The 16,445-nt window shown below is 41.2% G+C and overlaps 1 protein-coding gene across 2 annotated transcripts in view; it reads left to right on the top strand.

Moving 5' to 3' along the window:
- Window positions 1–1,963: 1,963 nt before the first annotated feature.
- The window catches only part of GDE1 (glycerophosphodiester phosphodiesterase 1), a 223,964-nt gene continuing 209,482 nt past the window's right edge, over window positions 1,964–16,445 (top strand). The window contains exon 1 of one of the 2 annotated variants that reach the window (XM_085629054.1): window positions 1,964–2,351. In XM_085629054.1, the coding sequence (XP_085485180.1) occupies window positions 2,100–2,351 (252 nt within the window). In that variant the 5' untranslated portion in view covers window positions 1,964–2,099. Of the gene's footprint in view, window positions 2,380–16,445 lie in introns of both variants that reach the window. The other variant, XM_085629055.1, reaches the window with a different exon arrangement.

The following is a 16,445-nucleotide window of genomic DNA, read 5'->3' as shown; positions in this document are numbered from 1 at the left end:
AGGAGTAGAACGCTCTTGCTCCGCCATTGATCTGGCTAGCTTAGCGAAATCCGCAGCGTGGGGATTCGCCCTTCCTTTACCCCCAGATTTAGCATGGGGAGCTGACGATGGAAGCCAGCCTTGTTGTTTTGCGTAAGAACAAAGATGGCGCTTCAAAGGCGCAATCGCTCTAACCAAAGCCGAATTGACCGATTGCTGGACACCCGCGTCCAATGCCTCCACGAGGTCATATTCCATAGGCCCGGAGGGGTCTTCATCATAATAGTAATAATCCTCCTCATAGTACTCAGACATTTTTGCCACACAGTGAGCAAGTAACGACCCTGGAGGAATGTTTGTGACTTCAGACAAGCTCACAAGCAATATTCTCACAAAGGAGATCAGGGGGAGTGGTAACCCCAGGCAAGCCCCAACACAGTCACCAACGGTGAATGAAACTGCTTATTTTAGGATGTGGAGGGAGGGAGGGCTTGCACAACACCCCACTCTAGGCAAAGCCTATGCTGAATTATACAGCCCCACTGTATGCACAAACAGAGGGGCGTCTGAGGAGCCAAAAAATGAGCCTTTCGCCTGAAAACGGCACAAATGCGGGTCATAAGCAGCCCCAACACGCTGCTCCGGTGTTCGCTTTAAGCCACAGTCACTTTCGCGGGCAAAAATGGCCGCCGCGCATGCGCGCTGGCCCAGGCTCACACAACAACAAAAGAGGACTGCACGTCAGGCAGACGCGCGTCCCCGCTCCTCCGAACCTCCCGCTCCACAGAAACCGAGCTATGCGAGGAAATGATCCCAACGAGACAAACGGCTACCGGTAAGCGCTCGCAGCGCGTCAATAACCCTTAGTTCTGAAGAAACAATAGCGAAATCAGCCGCAGCGAGGTAAAAACCTCATAGAACAGAAGTCGCGTTAGTAGCGATCGCGCACCTATGTCGACGCGCACTTTGTAGCAGAAACAATAGCCTTGGGCATACAAACGCCACAATAACGATAATCATAACAATACTACCACATTTAAGACAGAGTAAATATAAGGTACTTAACTGGCTGCGGAGCAGCAAAGAAAGAGGACTCTATGTGCTGACAGGGACCTTATATGGACGAGACTCTATGGTTGTCACGTGGTTTTTATCTCTGTTTTTATTGGCTGCTGTGAGCTTCTAGTAAAGATTGAGAAGCATAATCGGAGCCTCCGGTCCTGACATAGAATTCCAATACAACCCAAACCAAAACACATAGGTAAAAGACATTGTCATTTACAACAACAATACCTCTACTTGGACATAAGCATAAATACCACCGATCAGGCAACCAACCACATCTTGTACATCACACACATGGAATAATACTTGGGAGATCTGAAGAGTATGTCATCTAAACAGTTGTAAAATAAGCTAGAATTCCTTATGGTAAAATATTATTTGCTAATTTGTCACGATTTCAGATTATTCACCGGTACTGATATGAGATTCCTGATATATTAATATTTTAAAGAAGCGATGGTTTCTCATTCCAAGATGGCCACAGTGTTTTCGAAAACAAAATTATAGCGGTCACATAGAGCTTTAAATACCAAATAGGAAACACATCTGCCTATCTTCTATGAGCAAAAGAAACATTTTACCGTTTCTCAGAGTACGTAAGATGTGCGGCTGTGACTCTCGACTTCCTCAAGGCATTCATTACTGGACAAAGAGTTTCAACAAATAAGTAAAAACTATGCATTTAGTTTTAAATGCCTCCATGTTCTTTAAATCCAGAAAGGTGTGTCATTTTGAAAATAAACAATTAGAACGTCTGATAATTACAAGGTTTAAAGCTAGAAAAACCTGTAGAGCTCCCATAGGCCTATTAAAGTAACCAATTCAAGATGGTCGCCGCGTCCGTCTAATCATAGGTTATGCTTATTGGGTTGGCCATTGGGAGTGGCAGCAAATCTTTAGTCTACTCTCTCTGTCGATTAAGCCATTGTGCTGTTTGACGTAGGCGCGCGCACGCACGCAGCGTCCTCTCACCTGTGAAACTCCCCGGACCCCCCTCCCGTGGGCAATGCCCCTTCTCTGCTTCTCGCATACAATGCAAGCTTGAGGTGGGCACCATGCTGTGGCACGAGGGGTTGCTGGCCTCATTCACCTCAATTTTCCTGCTGCTGTTGTTGCTCAGTCGCGATCTTTTCAATTCCTCCGTGATTACCGGCGTTCTCTACTTACTGCTGGTAACCTTTAGGTTCCCTCCCGTGCCCGAGTCTCGGGCGCAGCTGGTGCTGAAGCCTCAGGGAATGGTGTCTGTGATCGCTCACCGCGGAGGAGCGCACGATGCGCCTGAGAACACTTTGGCGGCCATCAGACAGGTGTGCATATTACCCTAGAACTCTGCCTGTGAGTGACATACCTATCTCAATGTCAAACGTAAGGCTCTATAAACAGCAAGTGGTTGCGTGTATACAGCGTGAACTTGGTATATTGTGTTCCAGAGCTTTGCCTCCTGTGAGGTCATTTGGAATACTTGTTCTTTCGGGCCCTTGCAAAAGTGTGGCCAGACCCAAACACAGTTCTAATTCATAGCTCTGTTATGTGTGACATACAAGTCCTGCTCATTTTTACAAGCCACATGTAATTGAAAGCTATGAGTAGGTCATTTGCGGCAAATATTTCCCCACTTCAGGTGAAACACCGTTATTGAGAGCCCAAAGATAGGCTTTCGAAATGCCGTTTGTTCCTAGAGGGTTAAGCTTCGCAGACAGATGAGATGTTTAACAACAGTTGGCACTGAGATGGGATCATGCAATGAAAACGAAAGTCTGTTTTATTGAAGGGCATGCGTTAAAATAAGAGACATATGTTCTGATTTAGGGATGTAGTCGGTCTGATTTAAAAACTTGTTGATTTAAGTATATCTTTGACTTGGTTAAAGGGCCTTGTTTTGTATTTAGTCGATGCATGGTCAGTCTTCTGAGGTGAAAGTTGTAGTAAGAAATGGGAGCAGGGTGTTATTTGAAGGGTTATAGTCGTTGTCACTCCACCCAAAATGGTGCTGCCAGTTCCCAGTGTGGCTTTTTCAGTCCTGCAACAACGGCACAACCGCAGGGGCGGCGGCACTGAACGTGATATTCCATCGGGGTTTTGCGGAGAAATCCATATAGTACTAGAACAAAAAAAGCCACAGTCCCCACCATGACGAGAGGCGGCAAATAGCTTTTAAATGTTCTGATTGTTGATTTTAACATACAGACATACTATAATCACCATCTGCCTCCAGTGATTACAACCCCTTTTATCTGCCTTTAACATATATATTCATTGGGGAAAAAAAGGTTAAAGTTAAGTTATGGCTAACTTTGGCATAACACCTTACAATGTGTCTACAACCAACGGTAAGGGCTATGCTAGGTATTCACTGGTGAGATATACATAAATAGTTCAAAATGATACGTATTGATTTGGGTGCTCCTCTTCCAATGGTCTACTGTCAAGACCAAACTGTTCCGAAAATGTCAAGATTGTTGGAAGGAGCGTCAAGTTCACAAAAAATTTATCAGTCCAATACTGAAGTCCATGTTGTTTTTAACTTTTCAAAATACTTTTTCACAAAATTAAAGTTCCAACAGATGAACATTCAATCCAATATGATGTGTTCAATTCTATATAGGTATATGTTTCATCCAAATTAGATGCTTTCTTACAAACTAATAGGCACAACTCAAAAACAGCCTACGCGTTTCGTCGTCCTAGGACATCATCAGGGCTGTAAAATAATGAAAGAGAATCATAATCTAGTTCTAAGTATACAGTATCTATTTCTACACACTCATGTACTATACACATAGATCTAATCAAAAATACTAATGACACTGTACCACTCATTTTATGACAGGCGAGAACAATCATCCTGCCTATATTATATTCTAATATATAAATCAATAATCCTGAGTCCACCACCCAAAACTCAACATTCCCCATTCCTGTAAATAACAAATTCCATTACTGTGAACAAAAAGAAATATATATGTCAGCATACCTCATCAAAACAAACAGCTTCAATACGCTGGTGACTGAATCTTACTTCAATTGAGCTAGAAAGTATTCTTCGTTAAAATCCCCATACATCGCGGCCTGTATATTGAAATATACTATCACTGTAAAATTAAATTAAAAAATTGTAAACATTACGAAAATTGTGGTCTATATCCCGTTTAATATTCTTCACAGGTGCCACCCCTTCTTACCCAAAAATCCTCTCTCAAACTGTAATCTCACATGTATCGTGGAAGGGTGTAATAACCTATTACTGATCGCACTCTTAGACCTTGAAAATTCAACCCCAGTGGTGAAAAAATGTATCAGTCCCTCGTTCCAAAGAGTGACTCTCTTCAACCTTATCTCTAGCTATTATTGCAACAAAACCTACATCAAAATTCTCACCAAAAAGGCGTCCTGTTACTTCGCGTTTTCTGGTCCCATAATAACTTCAAACTTATTGCAATTTCTAAAATCTGTAATAAGTAAAATACGAAAAAAGGCACACTAAGTGCTAGCATCCATACCAGGATTAAAAAAAGAATTCACTACGCTACCTCAATAACATAATCCCGTCCCTCAACCTAAAATCTCACCTTGTAATCCGTGTGTGTGTGTGTTAGGTCAGAAGTTCCAACACCGGCGACAACAGGTCATGATAAATCCGCTGTGCTCTGAAGTACTCGCCGCTACTACCTTTTGAACTTCCCCGTACCAATCAGAATTGTGCGTGTTCCTACCTGATTGTGCTCTCCGTGGTCCGCAATATCATGGACCAATCAGGATCATTCACTTCCTGACTTAACCAGCCATATGTTTTGGGCCAATCACCAAATCCCATTTAAATACCGCACTAGTCCCCAATCGCGTCTGCTATCTGGATACTAACTATTTCCTTTCAGAGCAGGATATAATTTGTTGTCCAATGAGCATTCACAGCTCCCCCGTATACGTGGCGAAGCCGGAATTTCTGTAATCACGTCAATGCTATTATTCGCTACCTGCTTCACCTCTCCGCTTGTAGAGAGACACACATTTGTTTCCCTTACCCGTTCACCCACACGTATTAACCACTCATCGTGAAACTTCATTCACTGGACAAAATACCAAGTCTAGTCAAATTTGTGGTGCCATACAGCTCTAAACTCCGTAATGAATACAATGCGGCACCGTTCATCACCATCTATTCAGCCTAAACAAAGGGATTATAAAAAAAACTCACTCACCCTCCAAAAACATTAAAAATAAAATGGAGAGCCTAAATGCTCTTTACTATTTGTATTGACCTATATCATCCAGCCTAGGAATGTTCCTAATTAAGCCACGCGTGTCCCAACAAATTATGTTTACGTCCCGATATCTATCCGATTAAATCAGACACTTAACCCAATTGGGCTAATCAAATAGTGCTGCTCAACCATCAGGAAGCCTTTCACAGACAATATTACACAAAAATTAAAACTAATCAACCCATTAATGCGTACACAAAAACTCACCAAAGGCTAAGTCATACTAAGAAAATGCATAATAAATACGTGACCGTTTTTTTAGGCTAGATCTTGTAAAAGAATGTAACCTGCTCCCCTAACAATGTGTGTAGGGGAAAACCTTAAATTGATTGGGAAAAAAAACCACATAGTTAAGCACAATTATGATTGTGCCATTTCAGTTTTAATTCACAAGGTTACCCCAAAAAAACCCACAAAGCCACTAGTTCTGGGTAAGACTTCAAACCTTAATGTACACAACACCAATACACACCATAACTCACACTAAAAGGGCAACACTCATATGCTGCAAACCCAGCCTTGGGGCTCCTGAACTCCTCTGAAAATTACAGTTTATTTTTATATTATAACCAGGTGGTTTGGGGCCCAGTCACCTGAGCCAGGGTGTCAGAGGAAGCCCTGCTTGGCCCCTTTTGGTGCCAATATTTTTTGCAGGGCACAGGGCCTGAGTCCGCATGTCCTGTAATGGCAGCGGCCACATTTTTGTTCAAGTTGTGGCTACCCAATTGGAGTTATTTGGGTCTTTGGTGTGAACTTTGGTACCATGGAACCAAAATGAACAAAAGAAGAAAAATATCTCTCCATTCAGGTTTATTTTTGGATATGTAAGTTCAATGGTGGTGCACAAACCATCAGTCCAGATATGTCCAACTTTCAAAATTTGACCGACAAGTTCGCTGTGTTTTAGGCCTACAAAAACAGTTCTCTTTCTGTGACTTGGTATGTGCGAAAAAGAAGCATCCTCCAAGTCTATGGAAGTTTGAAAATCATTAAATTCCTCCATAGATACTATCTGAAATTCACTCATAGAGTGGTTCCCTCCATTAAGGTTGATTATTGGCTGAAATGCTATCTCAAGCTTGGAACTAGAAACAGATGGAAGTAAATTCTCAGACACCAATCCTTCACTGGTACAGGAATGATTGCTTTCTTGTTTGAAAGGTCCAACAAGCCCTTTTGTTATAATTCCTTCTGCAGAGGGTTAGAAGGATTGTCACAAGGTCTTTAAGGTAGCCTTTGCAGACCAATTACCACACCTAGGCTTTGAAAAGTAAATTAACCCAACCCTGAATGAAAGCTGAAAGCAGGAAGGAGAAGCTGCATAGAATTTGGCAAAGGAAGTTCTTTCAAGTCATGCTGGCTTATGCGTCGGTGTATCTGAAGACCGACATTAGGTTTCTGATAGGAGCCTCCACCATGACTTCAGCCAGCTTTTGACCCAGAAATTTTCCTTTCAAGTCAAAAAGTGAACTTAAAGCAGCAAAGTTTTTTTAGATGCTTCCCCTTTCCATAATTCCATCCAACATTGCTTACTGCCTGCTAGAATTGACCCCCACTGTCCTTTCTGCAGCTTTCAGAACATCTGAAGCCACATCAGATAACACCTGCTTTCTCCATCAATTCTGGAAGAAGGCCACAGTCCTTCCCTTCAGAGCCACACTCAAGGCTTAAAGGAGCGATCCAACAGTACACTCAGCAAACTGAGCTCTTATTGAGAACCTATCAGAAGAATACATCTTTGTTACGACAGACTCCTTCTTTTTTAATGGGATCAAAGCAGAAAAAATACCATTGCTACATGCATGCCCCCTGACTAATCAAATAAAGTCAATTTTGTAGGTATTTGGAAATTGTTCCTTAAAACCTAGGAGAGGATACAACCATCTCAGGTTCCACAGACTCTATGCAGAATTGTGGAATGAATGCTGCTTAAGAATAAGATACCAGGACTGCAGAATGGCTAGTGGACTGACAGCATTGTCTGCCTGTTGGACAGAAGCCTCCAAAGCATAGGCTGCAGGAACCACTAGAAATGTCTTGAATGTGAACTATCACCTTTGCAATTGCTGCAGATTGGCGCATATAAAATCTCCCTGCTTCCACGGACAGAGTAAATCTACAGTCACACTCGCATACATACATCATACGCTAGGGCCCATCACACTAAATTCACGCTATTACTCTATCCACACTGAATATAGGAGAGAGAACCTAAACCAATCTGCATCTACAATGAGGTCAATGTAACCGTAAGGTTATTGTTCTGAGTCATGATTTTAAACATAGAAGATACATTGGAAACTCAATAAATGACAAGAAATGAACACCCAACATTGTAATTCAAACAAATGCTTATTTATCTAAATTAATTCAAATGAAAAGTCAATCATTAGCAAAATCATTATTCTCATAGTTACCTATTCTAGCTAAATGGGTCAGGACAGGTCTCTCGGTAAAGTCTCTCGAGCTGCCGTCCTCAGCATAGGTTCAGGAAGAAGTCCAAGCGCATGTGAACGCAATGAACGCAATGGACGCAATGGAAACCCAAAGAATGAACGAACACGAACATGGACCCTCTCTAGTCTAACATATTTATAGGAAATGTTGCAAATAAAAGTTACAACAAATGTTGAATATCCATTGAGCCGCTGAGCAGAGCGAGCAGGAAAGGAAGTCACTCAGTTACATTTAAGAAACCTCCGCTCAGGAAAAATCACAAAAATAAAAAGACGGAAGAAGGAAACTCGAGTTTGCAAATGTATCTTTCGTAAATGTTCTTTCCTTGATATCTTAGCAGAGCCACCGCAGGCTGGTTATTGTCCATTGTGACTTTATCCTAGTCCAAGGGCAGCTGGAATCGTTCCCAGAGCTACTGTCCTCACTGAAAGTTTTCTAACCAGGCAAAGGCTGCGATCAGGTGACTCTCGACCATATTCAGCAAGGCCTTTCATCAAAATTCAATCACTCGAGTGCAGGCTGTAAAAGGCAGCCATCTTGTTCTAGGCCAAAACGGACCATCTTAATTAAAAGAAACACAAAACAACGTTACCACATCATAATGATTGTACAGTGTTAAACCCCACTAATACCCTTATGTGTATGTAATTATCTAGCCTTCTGCAACGCAATAAAGCATTAGTACACGTTATTTTAAAAAAGCGTTTGTGCTTTAAACAAATAGCACTTTGCAACATTCATTTAATTAGAACCGCGCATTATTATTAAGCAACATATATGCATTCCCACGTGTAGTTCCTCTCATTAGTAATGTTGGTTAAGCTGACCATAACAAGACAAACTATTAATTAATAATTATAAACTAGTATTTTTAATCAAAACATATAAACGAAACTGGAGCTTAAAACCCGATAAATTTTCAACAGAAAACTCTGCTCCAGCAATCCCCCCTTTGGTGATATCTTATCACCACAAAACCAACCCAAAAAAAAATGTAGTCCCAATTTTTAGGAGAAATCGGAAATGTCTTTTATAACACAACATTAAACACCAGACTCCCTCACATCATCCCTCTTTGATTCCAAGTAAACACTCTCCCTCAATTCTTCTAATTCTATTTCTTGTGGGTCTCTTTTTGACCTCTTTTGTTTCTTTTCAGTATTTCTTCTAATTATTCTCTTTTTCCCTCCCCTGTTTTTACAACACAAACACCCCAATCTTAGTATCAATAAAGCAACAATTATGCATGTCAAAGGAAATAAAATTTTACCAATAAAGGTACTACCTATTTTAGCAATAAAACTCCTAATAGCAACTATCTTATTAGCTATTTTAGTCCAGACACTTTCAGCTTCCAGCGGTACCAATTCCTCATGCAAATCAGTAATATTTTTGATATAGACCTTTAGGTCTTTGCTTTCGTCAGGAATGTAAGTGCAACAATGTTGAACTTTCAGCATTCCACAGACTCCACCCTCCTTGGCCAATAGAATATCAAGGGCAAGTCGATTTTGCATAGACATGGCACGTACGGCAATAATTTCCGTATTTACCAAAAGAAACCCTCCAGCGGTATTTGTCGATAAGCGATCCACCACTGTTGACAGTTTCCGAATCCCATATGCATTTAAAGAAATTCCCACTGCTGGAATTAAAGCACCAAAAATATCACCCACTATTTCTGACCAAGTTTCTCTTTTATAACGTGTTAGAAAATTAATGTGTTCTACATCTTCTATCTTATCTATATGAAAAATCTTTGGAAAGACCAGGCCCACATAACATGTGCCATACCAATGGTCAGGCAACTTGTAATAAGCCTTGTTCCCACAAACATAATACACTCCTGGGAAAACTGTATCTTCTCCACCTTTAAAACCCCATCCTGTTGCAATGAAGTATGTATCATGACACTCACTAGTCCCAACAAAATATGTATCATATTGAGACTTCCTTCTGGTAATGCATAGTTTACCCTTCTGTGGTGCATCTAAAGCTAAAGTCGGACTAGCCCCATTTTTTCAACTCTTTTCCCATCTCAATATCCCAAATTGTCTCACTCACTTTATATTTCCCTCCCTTTTCATGCATGCTCATTCTCCTTTCCTCTACCATGTTTAGGAAAGCCTTCTCCTCTTCTTTCAAACTGCAAGTTAAATTGTTTCTAAAAATGTAATCTAATGTTAATTCTTCTTTCTCAATAAAAATCTCACCAAAAATGTTAGCTTCTTTAGCTGGATTCAGCTTTTGGTTCATAGGCAATTGCCCAAAAATGTTATCTTTGTTAGACATCTCATAATCTATTTTCCCTAACAAATAAAAAACACTACTTAACACACTACATGAAATTCCATACGTAGCTGGTAAATGGTGATAAGTAACACCTTCTGAAACGGATGCAGGTAATTGCATACATACGTAGCAATCCCTAACTTCCATTGTCTTTAAGTATTCGTACAACAACTTTGAAAAAAACATTGCTAGAAAAATCATTAATTGACCTATCTTTATGTATGTAAATATTGCTAATTCTAGTTGGAACTACTTTTTGTGAACTTTTCTCTACATTTGTCACATTCTCGGTATGTATTCCAAAAGTATCTATTGTAACTCTAAAAGTAACTAGTAAAGCTAGTACACCCCATAATAGCATTAATAATCCAGTACAGCAGCAGCACATTCTACACCATCTTTTCAAGAAGGCACATCTACTTTGATTATTCTCTGTGTTAGCCATTTTACTACTTTGGCAGTGTCTTTTGACTTAGCCTCTTCTACTCCACTACTGAGTTTTGGAACTCTAGATTATCTCACACAGTTAATTTCAGATTTTTCTCTTTTCACTTCTCCAAGTGATTCCTTTAGTTTACTCAATTTGGATTTTCATCACTTTTCACTTCTTCTTCAGCAACATCAAATTGTATCAGATCTTCAACAACATCATGTGCATCCGACTCTTCTCCAATGTCAGTCAGGATAACTTTCAGGATTCCAACAGATTTTCCCTCTCCCTGAACCACTTTTATCAAGATCCCCTCCGGATTGTCTTGACTCTCTGCCTCTTCTTCTTCTCCTTCAGACAGTGCCACATAAGACCATTCCGGTGATCTGTACTTTTGGTTGGGTTTTCTAATTCTTTTGATCTCCTCTGGTTCTTTTGATTTCTTTTGCTCCTCTTCCTTCGCTTGATTTTGACTCGACACCTCGTTCACTTGTTCAGCTTTTGATGAATTCACTCGTGTCAGTCGATACCTCAGCCTCTTTATCCTGTTAGGCCAAAGTTCTCCTCTCACACTCCTCTTCGACCTCACTTCTTTATTATTCCTTTCTCCGATCCAAGTTCTCTTTCTCAGAACTCGACCCTCTGATTTCTCATTCTCACTCTCATCTGATTCTATTTCATTTGCACTTTGTTCTTCCGCAATTTTCTTTTGTTCCACAGTCTTTACCACCACTGATTGAGATTTCCCTATTTCTGTCCCTCCTCGGGTCTCCGACACGCAATCTTCTTGCTGTCTACTTGTCCCTTCACCTAACTTATCAGAAGTGTTCCCTACACCTCCTCGGGGGTCTTCCGCAATCTGTCCCTCTCTATCTTTTACTGACCCTGCTTCTTCAAGTGTGAAGCCTCTGGTCTGTATGCACAATGTAGCTTCTGCTGTATGCTCAATGCTTCACAAATTAAACCCCATGAGTTCATTATAGAAGTGTCCACCTCTGTCTGACTCAATTGTCACTGGGAACCCGTACCTAGGAATCAACTCTCTCAACAGTAATTTTGCAACTGTTATTCCATCATTTCTCCTAGTCGGATAGGCCTCCACCCATCTTGAGAACAAACAGACTACCACTAGAACATACCTCAATTTGTTCACTTGGGGCATTTCAATGAAATCTATTTGCATTCTGGTAAAAGGACCTCCTTCTCTGCCTATTGTTCCTAGACTCACCACTGTCTTCTTTCCAGTATTGAACTGTTGACAAATCAAACATCTCTGACAGATGCTCTCTGCAATCAACCTGAACTTTGCATTATACCAGGTTTGCTTGAATGACCTAATCATTGCGTCCCTCCCCAGATGTCCCTGGCCATGATACATTCTTGCCATTGTCGACAGCATGGAGTTTGGCATGACTGGTCTACCATCTCTATAGATCCAAACATGATCTGTCTCTCTTGGGGCACAACCTGCCTTGATCCAATCTCTCATTTCCTCATTTCCTGCCTCATCCTGCAACTGTTTCACTTCATCCCACGTTTCTAGGACATTAGTAAACATCACAGAACAAAAAGACATCTCCCTTTCTCGTGCCATATTAATCGAATGATTATTCTTCGCACAATACTGCGCTATGTCATTGGCAAATCTTTTAGTAACAAAATCATCCCCTTGTCCACGAGCAGCACATTTCACAACTGCTAGTTCTTTAGGCAGCTGTATCGCCTCAAGCAATTTTCCAATCACCTCAGCATTCTTTATTGGAGTCCCACTCGACGTCAAGAAACCTCTCTGTAGCCAAAGCTGGCCAAAATCATGAACGACTCCAAATCCGTACTGACTATCAGTCATCACAGTCACTCTCAGATTCTTCCCAATCTTGCAAGCTTTCGTCAATGCCACCAATTCAGCCACTTGAGCATATCTCACTCCTTTCAAAGGCGAAGCTTCCATAACTTCTGAAACCTTGCACACTGCATATGCTGCACTCAGCACACCATCATCAGTCCTCAGACATGATCCATCCACAAACAACACATGATCACTCTCAGGCAATGGTAAATCTCTTATGTCTGGTCTTGGTTTTGTGCAGTAATCAAGCACATCCAAACAATCATGATCAACATCATCTCCAACATTCACATTATCAGCATCTGGTAACAACGTTGCTGGATTCACATTCACACATCTCTCAAGAGTCACGTTTGATGCTCCCAGAATGATTTTCTCATATTTAGTCAGCCGACTATGTGACATGTACTGAGTCCTGCTTCTTGTCAAAAGAATAGCCACATCATGAGGTACGAATACCCTTACAGGATATCCCATTATTATACCCTTGCTCTGTTCCAAGCTTCTGCATGTAGCAGCTACTGCTTTCAGACAACCTGGCAAACCCACAGCTACGGGGTCGAGTGTCGATGAGAAGTACGCAATAGGCCTTCTTAGTTGCCCATGTTTCTGAATTAACACTGAAAGTGCACACCCATTTCTCTCACTACAATACAACTCAAACTCTTTCTCATAGTCTGGCATTCCCAAAGCAGGGGCTTCACACATTCTGCTCTTCAACTCTTCAAATGCTGCCATTTGTTCTCCATCTAATTCCAATGGGTCTCTCACCTCACTTTTTGTCAACTTAATCAGTGGCTTTGCTATGAGGGAAAAATTACTTATCCACTGACGACAATAACCCACCATCCCCAGAAACATCCTCACTTCTCTCTGGGTCATTGGGGCTCTCATAAAGCTATGGTATCTACTTCACAAGCTTCACGTGTCTTCGATGCCACAAGTAAGTCATCGATGTATTGCACTAGCACTGAGCTTTCAGGCATGATCAAACTCTCCAAAGATTTCTTCAATAACTGATTGAATATCGAAGGACTCTCTGTATACCCCTGTGGGATATGACACCATGCTAAAATACGCTGGCCAAACCGAAATGTAAAAATCGGCTGGCTATCATGATGCAATGGAATTGAAAAGAAAGCATGACACAAATCAATCACTGTGTACCACTCAGCATCATGAGGAATCTGATATAAAATCACTGAAGGATTTGGCACAATGGGACAACATGCCACCACAATTTTGTTAACTTTTCTCAAATCTTGTACAATCCTGAACTTTCCATTAGGTTTCTTTAGCCCCATTATCGGTGAATTACACGGGCTACTCAGTATTTCTCTCAAAACACCCTGTTGAATCATCTTGTCAATTATAGGAGTTATTCCCTCAATTATCTCTGGTGTCAATCTGTACTGAGGAATATTAGGATAAACAATCCCTTCTTTCACAGAAATCTTCACTGGATCTACATTATTCATCAATCCCACATCTTCTCCAGTAAAATCCCAGACTGCTGTTTTCACTGTGTGTCTCAACTCCTGAGGCAAATCATCTGGATTAAACACTGCATATGTACCCACAATCTCACTCTCTCTATTGTCTAGAGTCATCCGGTACAAAACATCCTCATCTGGTGTCTCAAAAGCTATTCCATCTGGAGTACAGAAAATTGTACAGTTCATCTTGCACAATAGATCCCTACCTAACAAGTTCACTGGACTAGTGTCACAGACAACAAATCTGTGCATGTCTGAAAATTTCCCTATTCTTACCCTTACTGGTTCGGTAAGACGAGTCTTAATCTGTGTATTGGCTACACCAACTACTTGGATTGCTTCGTCCGAGAGAGGAAGATTTCTAATATCTGCTGACCTGACAGTTGATCTCGTCGCTCCTGTGTCTACCAAAAAAGTAACACTCTCCCCATTTATTTTCCCATCTACAAATGGTCCTGCCTGGTCTATTTCTAGAGTTGCACCAAGTATGCACTCTTTCTCCTCTCTTCGGCACCGTCAATAGTCCCCTTCAGACTCACTCCCCTCATTCTTTAACCAGTACTGCTGTACCAGGTTAGAACGTCTCGGTTTGTTTACCTGCTCATCATTGTAGAATCCTGAGTCCTGGTTATACTTTTGGGACCCTCTATTCTGCGGCAAGGGCGGTTTTGGCTCTTGGCTCTGCTGTCTGACAACCTTCTGCTGTTGCTGCTGTTGATTACACCCCTCGTTCTGCACCTGTTGATTCAAGGGTTTATGTTCATTACTCACTAATGATGGATTGGTACACTCGGATCTCCAATGCCCCAATTGTCCACAGTTGTGACAAGGGAACTTCTTCTTTGCCTCCTCTAAATTTCCCTTTCCTTTTCCTGCATATCTGGGTCTATTTCCTGAATTATTCGCCTGTTCCATCATCTGTGCTTCTTGTCTTTCAGCAACTTTCACCTGTGCCCACATCGCCTTTTCTTTCAACTTTCTCTGTTTTGCTTCAATCTCATCACTGAAGTATTTTGCATGTCTCAAGATTTCATCAATCTTTTTACTCTGCCAGTCAACTGTATGCTCACGTATTCTCTCACTTATTTCAGGTCTCAAGCCATATACAAATCTGTATACAAAATGACTCAAATCCTTGTCACCCAGGTGTTCATCTCCACTGAACTGTTTAAAAGCTAGTATCAGCCTTTCATAAAAAGCATGAACTGATTCTTTTGCTTCCTGATGTTTTCGATCTATCTTAACCCAGTCTGTCTCTTTCGGGGGTACCTTATTTTTCAGGAATACAATAACCTGATCATACTTCTTCATAACCTCTGGATCTGGTGCTCCTGTCTTCGGATCTCTTGGATACTCTTTTGCAGGCCAATCTATAACTATCTTACACTCTGCCCACAAGTCTGCTGCAACAATTATATCAAACAGACTATTCAGATCAATCCACAGCACTTTTGACAATTTCACAAACCTGTCTACCTGCCTATACCACTCGACGGGCTTTTCTCTCAATCGAGGGAAATCATTCGTAAATGATAAAATATCCTGTCTAGTCCATGGGACATGTACATATCCTCCTCCAGGAATTTCTCTCATAGGATAAGCATCCACTGTTTTCTCTTTTTCTCTCATGGGAAAAGCTGAATAAGTCCTATCCACTGAATCTTCCCTTTTCTTGTACCACCTATCCTTCCATTTTTCTACGTCACCCCATTTTCGCAATAAGGCAATCATTTCCTTAATCTGTCCTGTTCTGCCAGCACCATTTAGATTCTCAATATCCTTGTCCGTGAAATCCATCCTGTAAGACTTCTGCAAAACCTTCACCTTATCCATGTCAACTCCTTGTTCACTCGCTATTGCCCTTAACCTGTCATGGGTACTTTTAGCCCTCCAGGTGATGTTCTTACACATGAATAACAACTCCCCATCATGATGATTTTTGAGTATATCTGTAGGAATTGTTCCTGCAATAAGCTCCTCCAGTTCTATGCGCAACCTGGCTACATCAATTGCCTGTGAATCTTTATCCTTCTTTTGAAGAACTTTCAACCAATCATTCAAATCCTCAGCTGTTATTTCAGTAGACTTTTTTACTGCACCCACGTGTTCTGTCACCCTCTGTGGTTCCAGAATTGATCCTCCCAAACAACCAGTATTCAATCCTGAATTAGGCTGCACATCTAATCCTCCACTACATGTCATGTCTTGACTGTCTCAAATTATTTTCACTAGTCCTCATTCTTGATTCCTCCAAAGTGCAAGAACCAACCAAACCATTTCCAACATAAGGAACTGTCAAACCATTTTCACCCATTCTTTGCTTATCAAAAATAGGCACAACCGGACCAATAGTTACAGGCACCGTAACTGCTTCAAGATTTTTCGTCAGCTCTCGGATTTTCTCAGTCAGCTCAGATGTTGTTCTGGCTAATTCTCTTGTTTTCTCGTCACTGACTCGATTCTCTCTCTCTCGCTCTCTTTCTCTTTCCGTGAAAGAGCTATCACTTTTCAGATCTGGTGTCACAACCTCAGTTTTAATAATCCGCAAAGTATCTCTTATTGGAGTAGCAACTGGCGTACTCTCTTCTGGTTCCGGTCTATATGGAGGTGGTCTC

The sequence above is a fragment of the Triturus cristatus genome, chromosome 10 (assembly GCF_964204655.1).
Source record: "Triturus cristatus chromosome 10, aTriCri1.1, whole genome shotgun sequence".
Taxonomy (NCBI): domain Eukaryota; kingdom Metazoa; phylum Chordata; class Amphibia; order Caudata; family Salamandridae; genus Triturus; species Triturus cristatus.
Note: the sequence above shows the minus strand (reverse complement) of the source record. Positions and strands in the feature narration are given on the sequence as shown.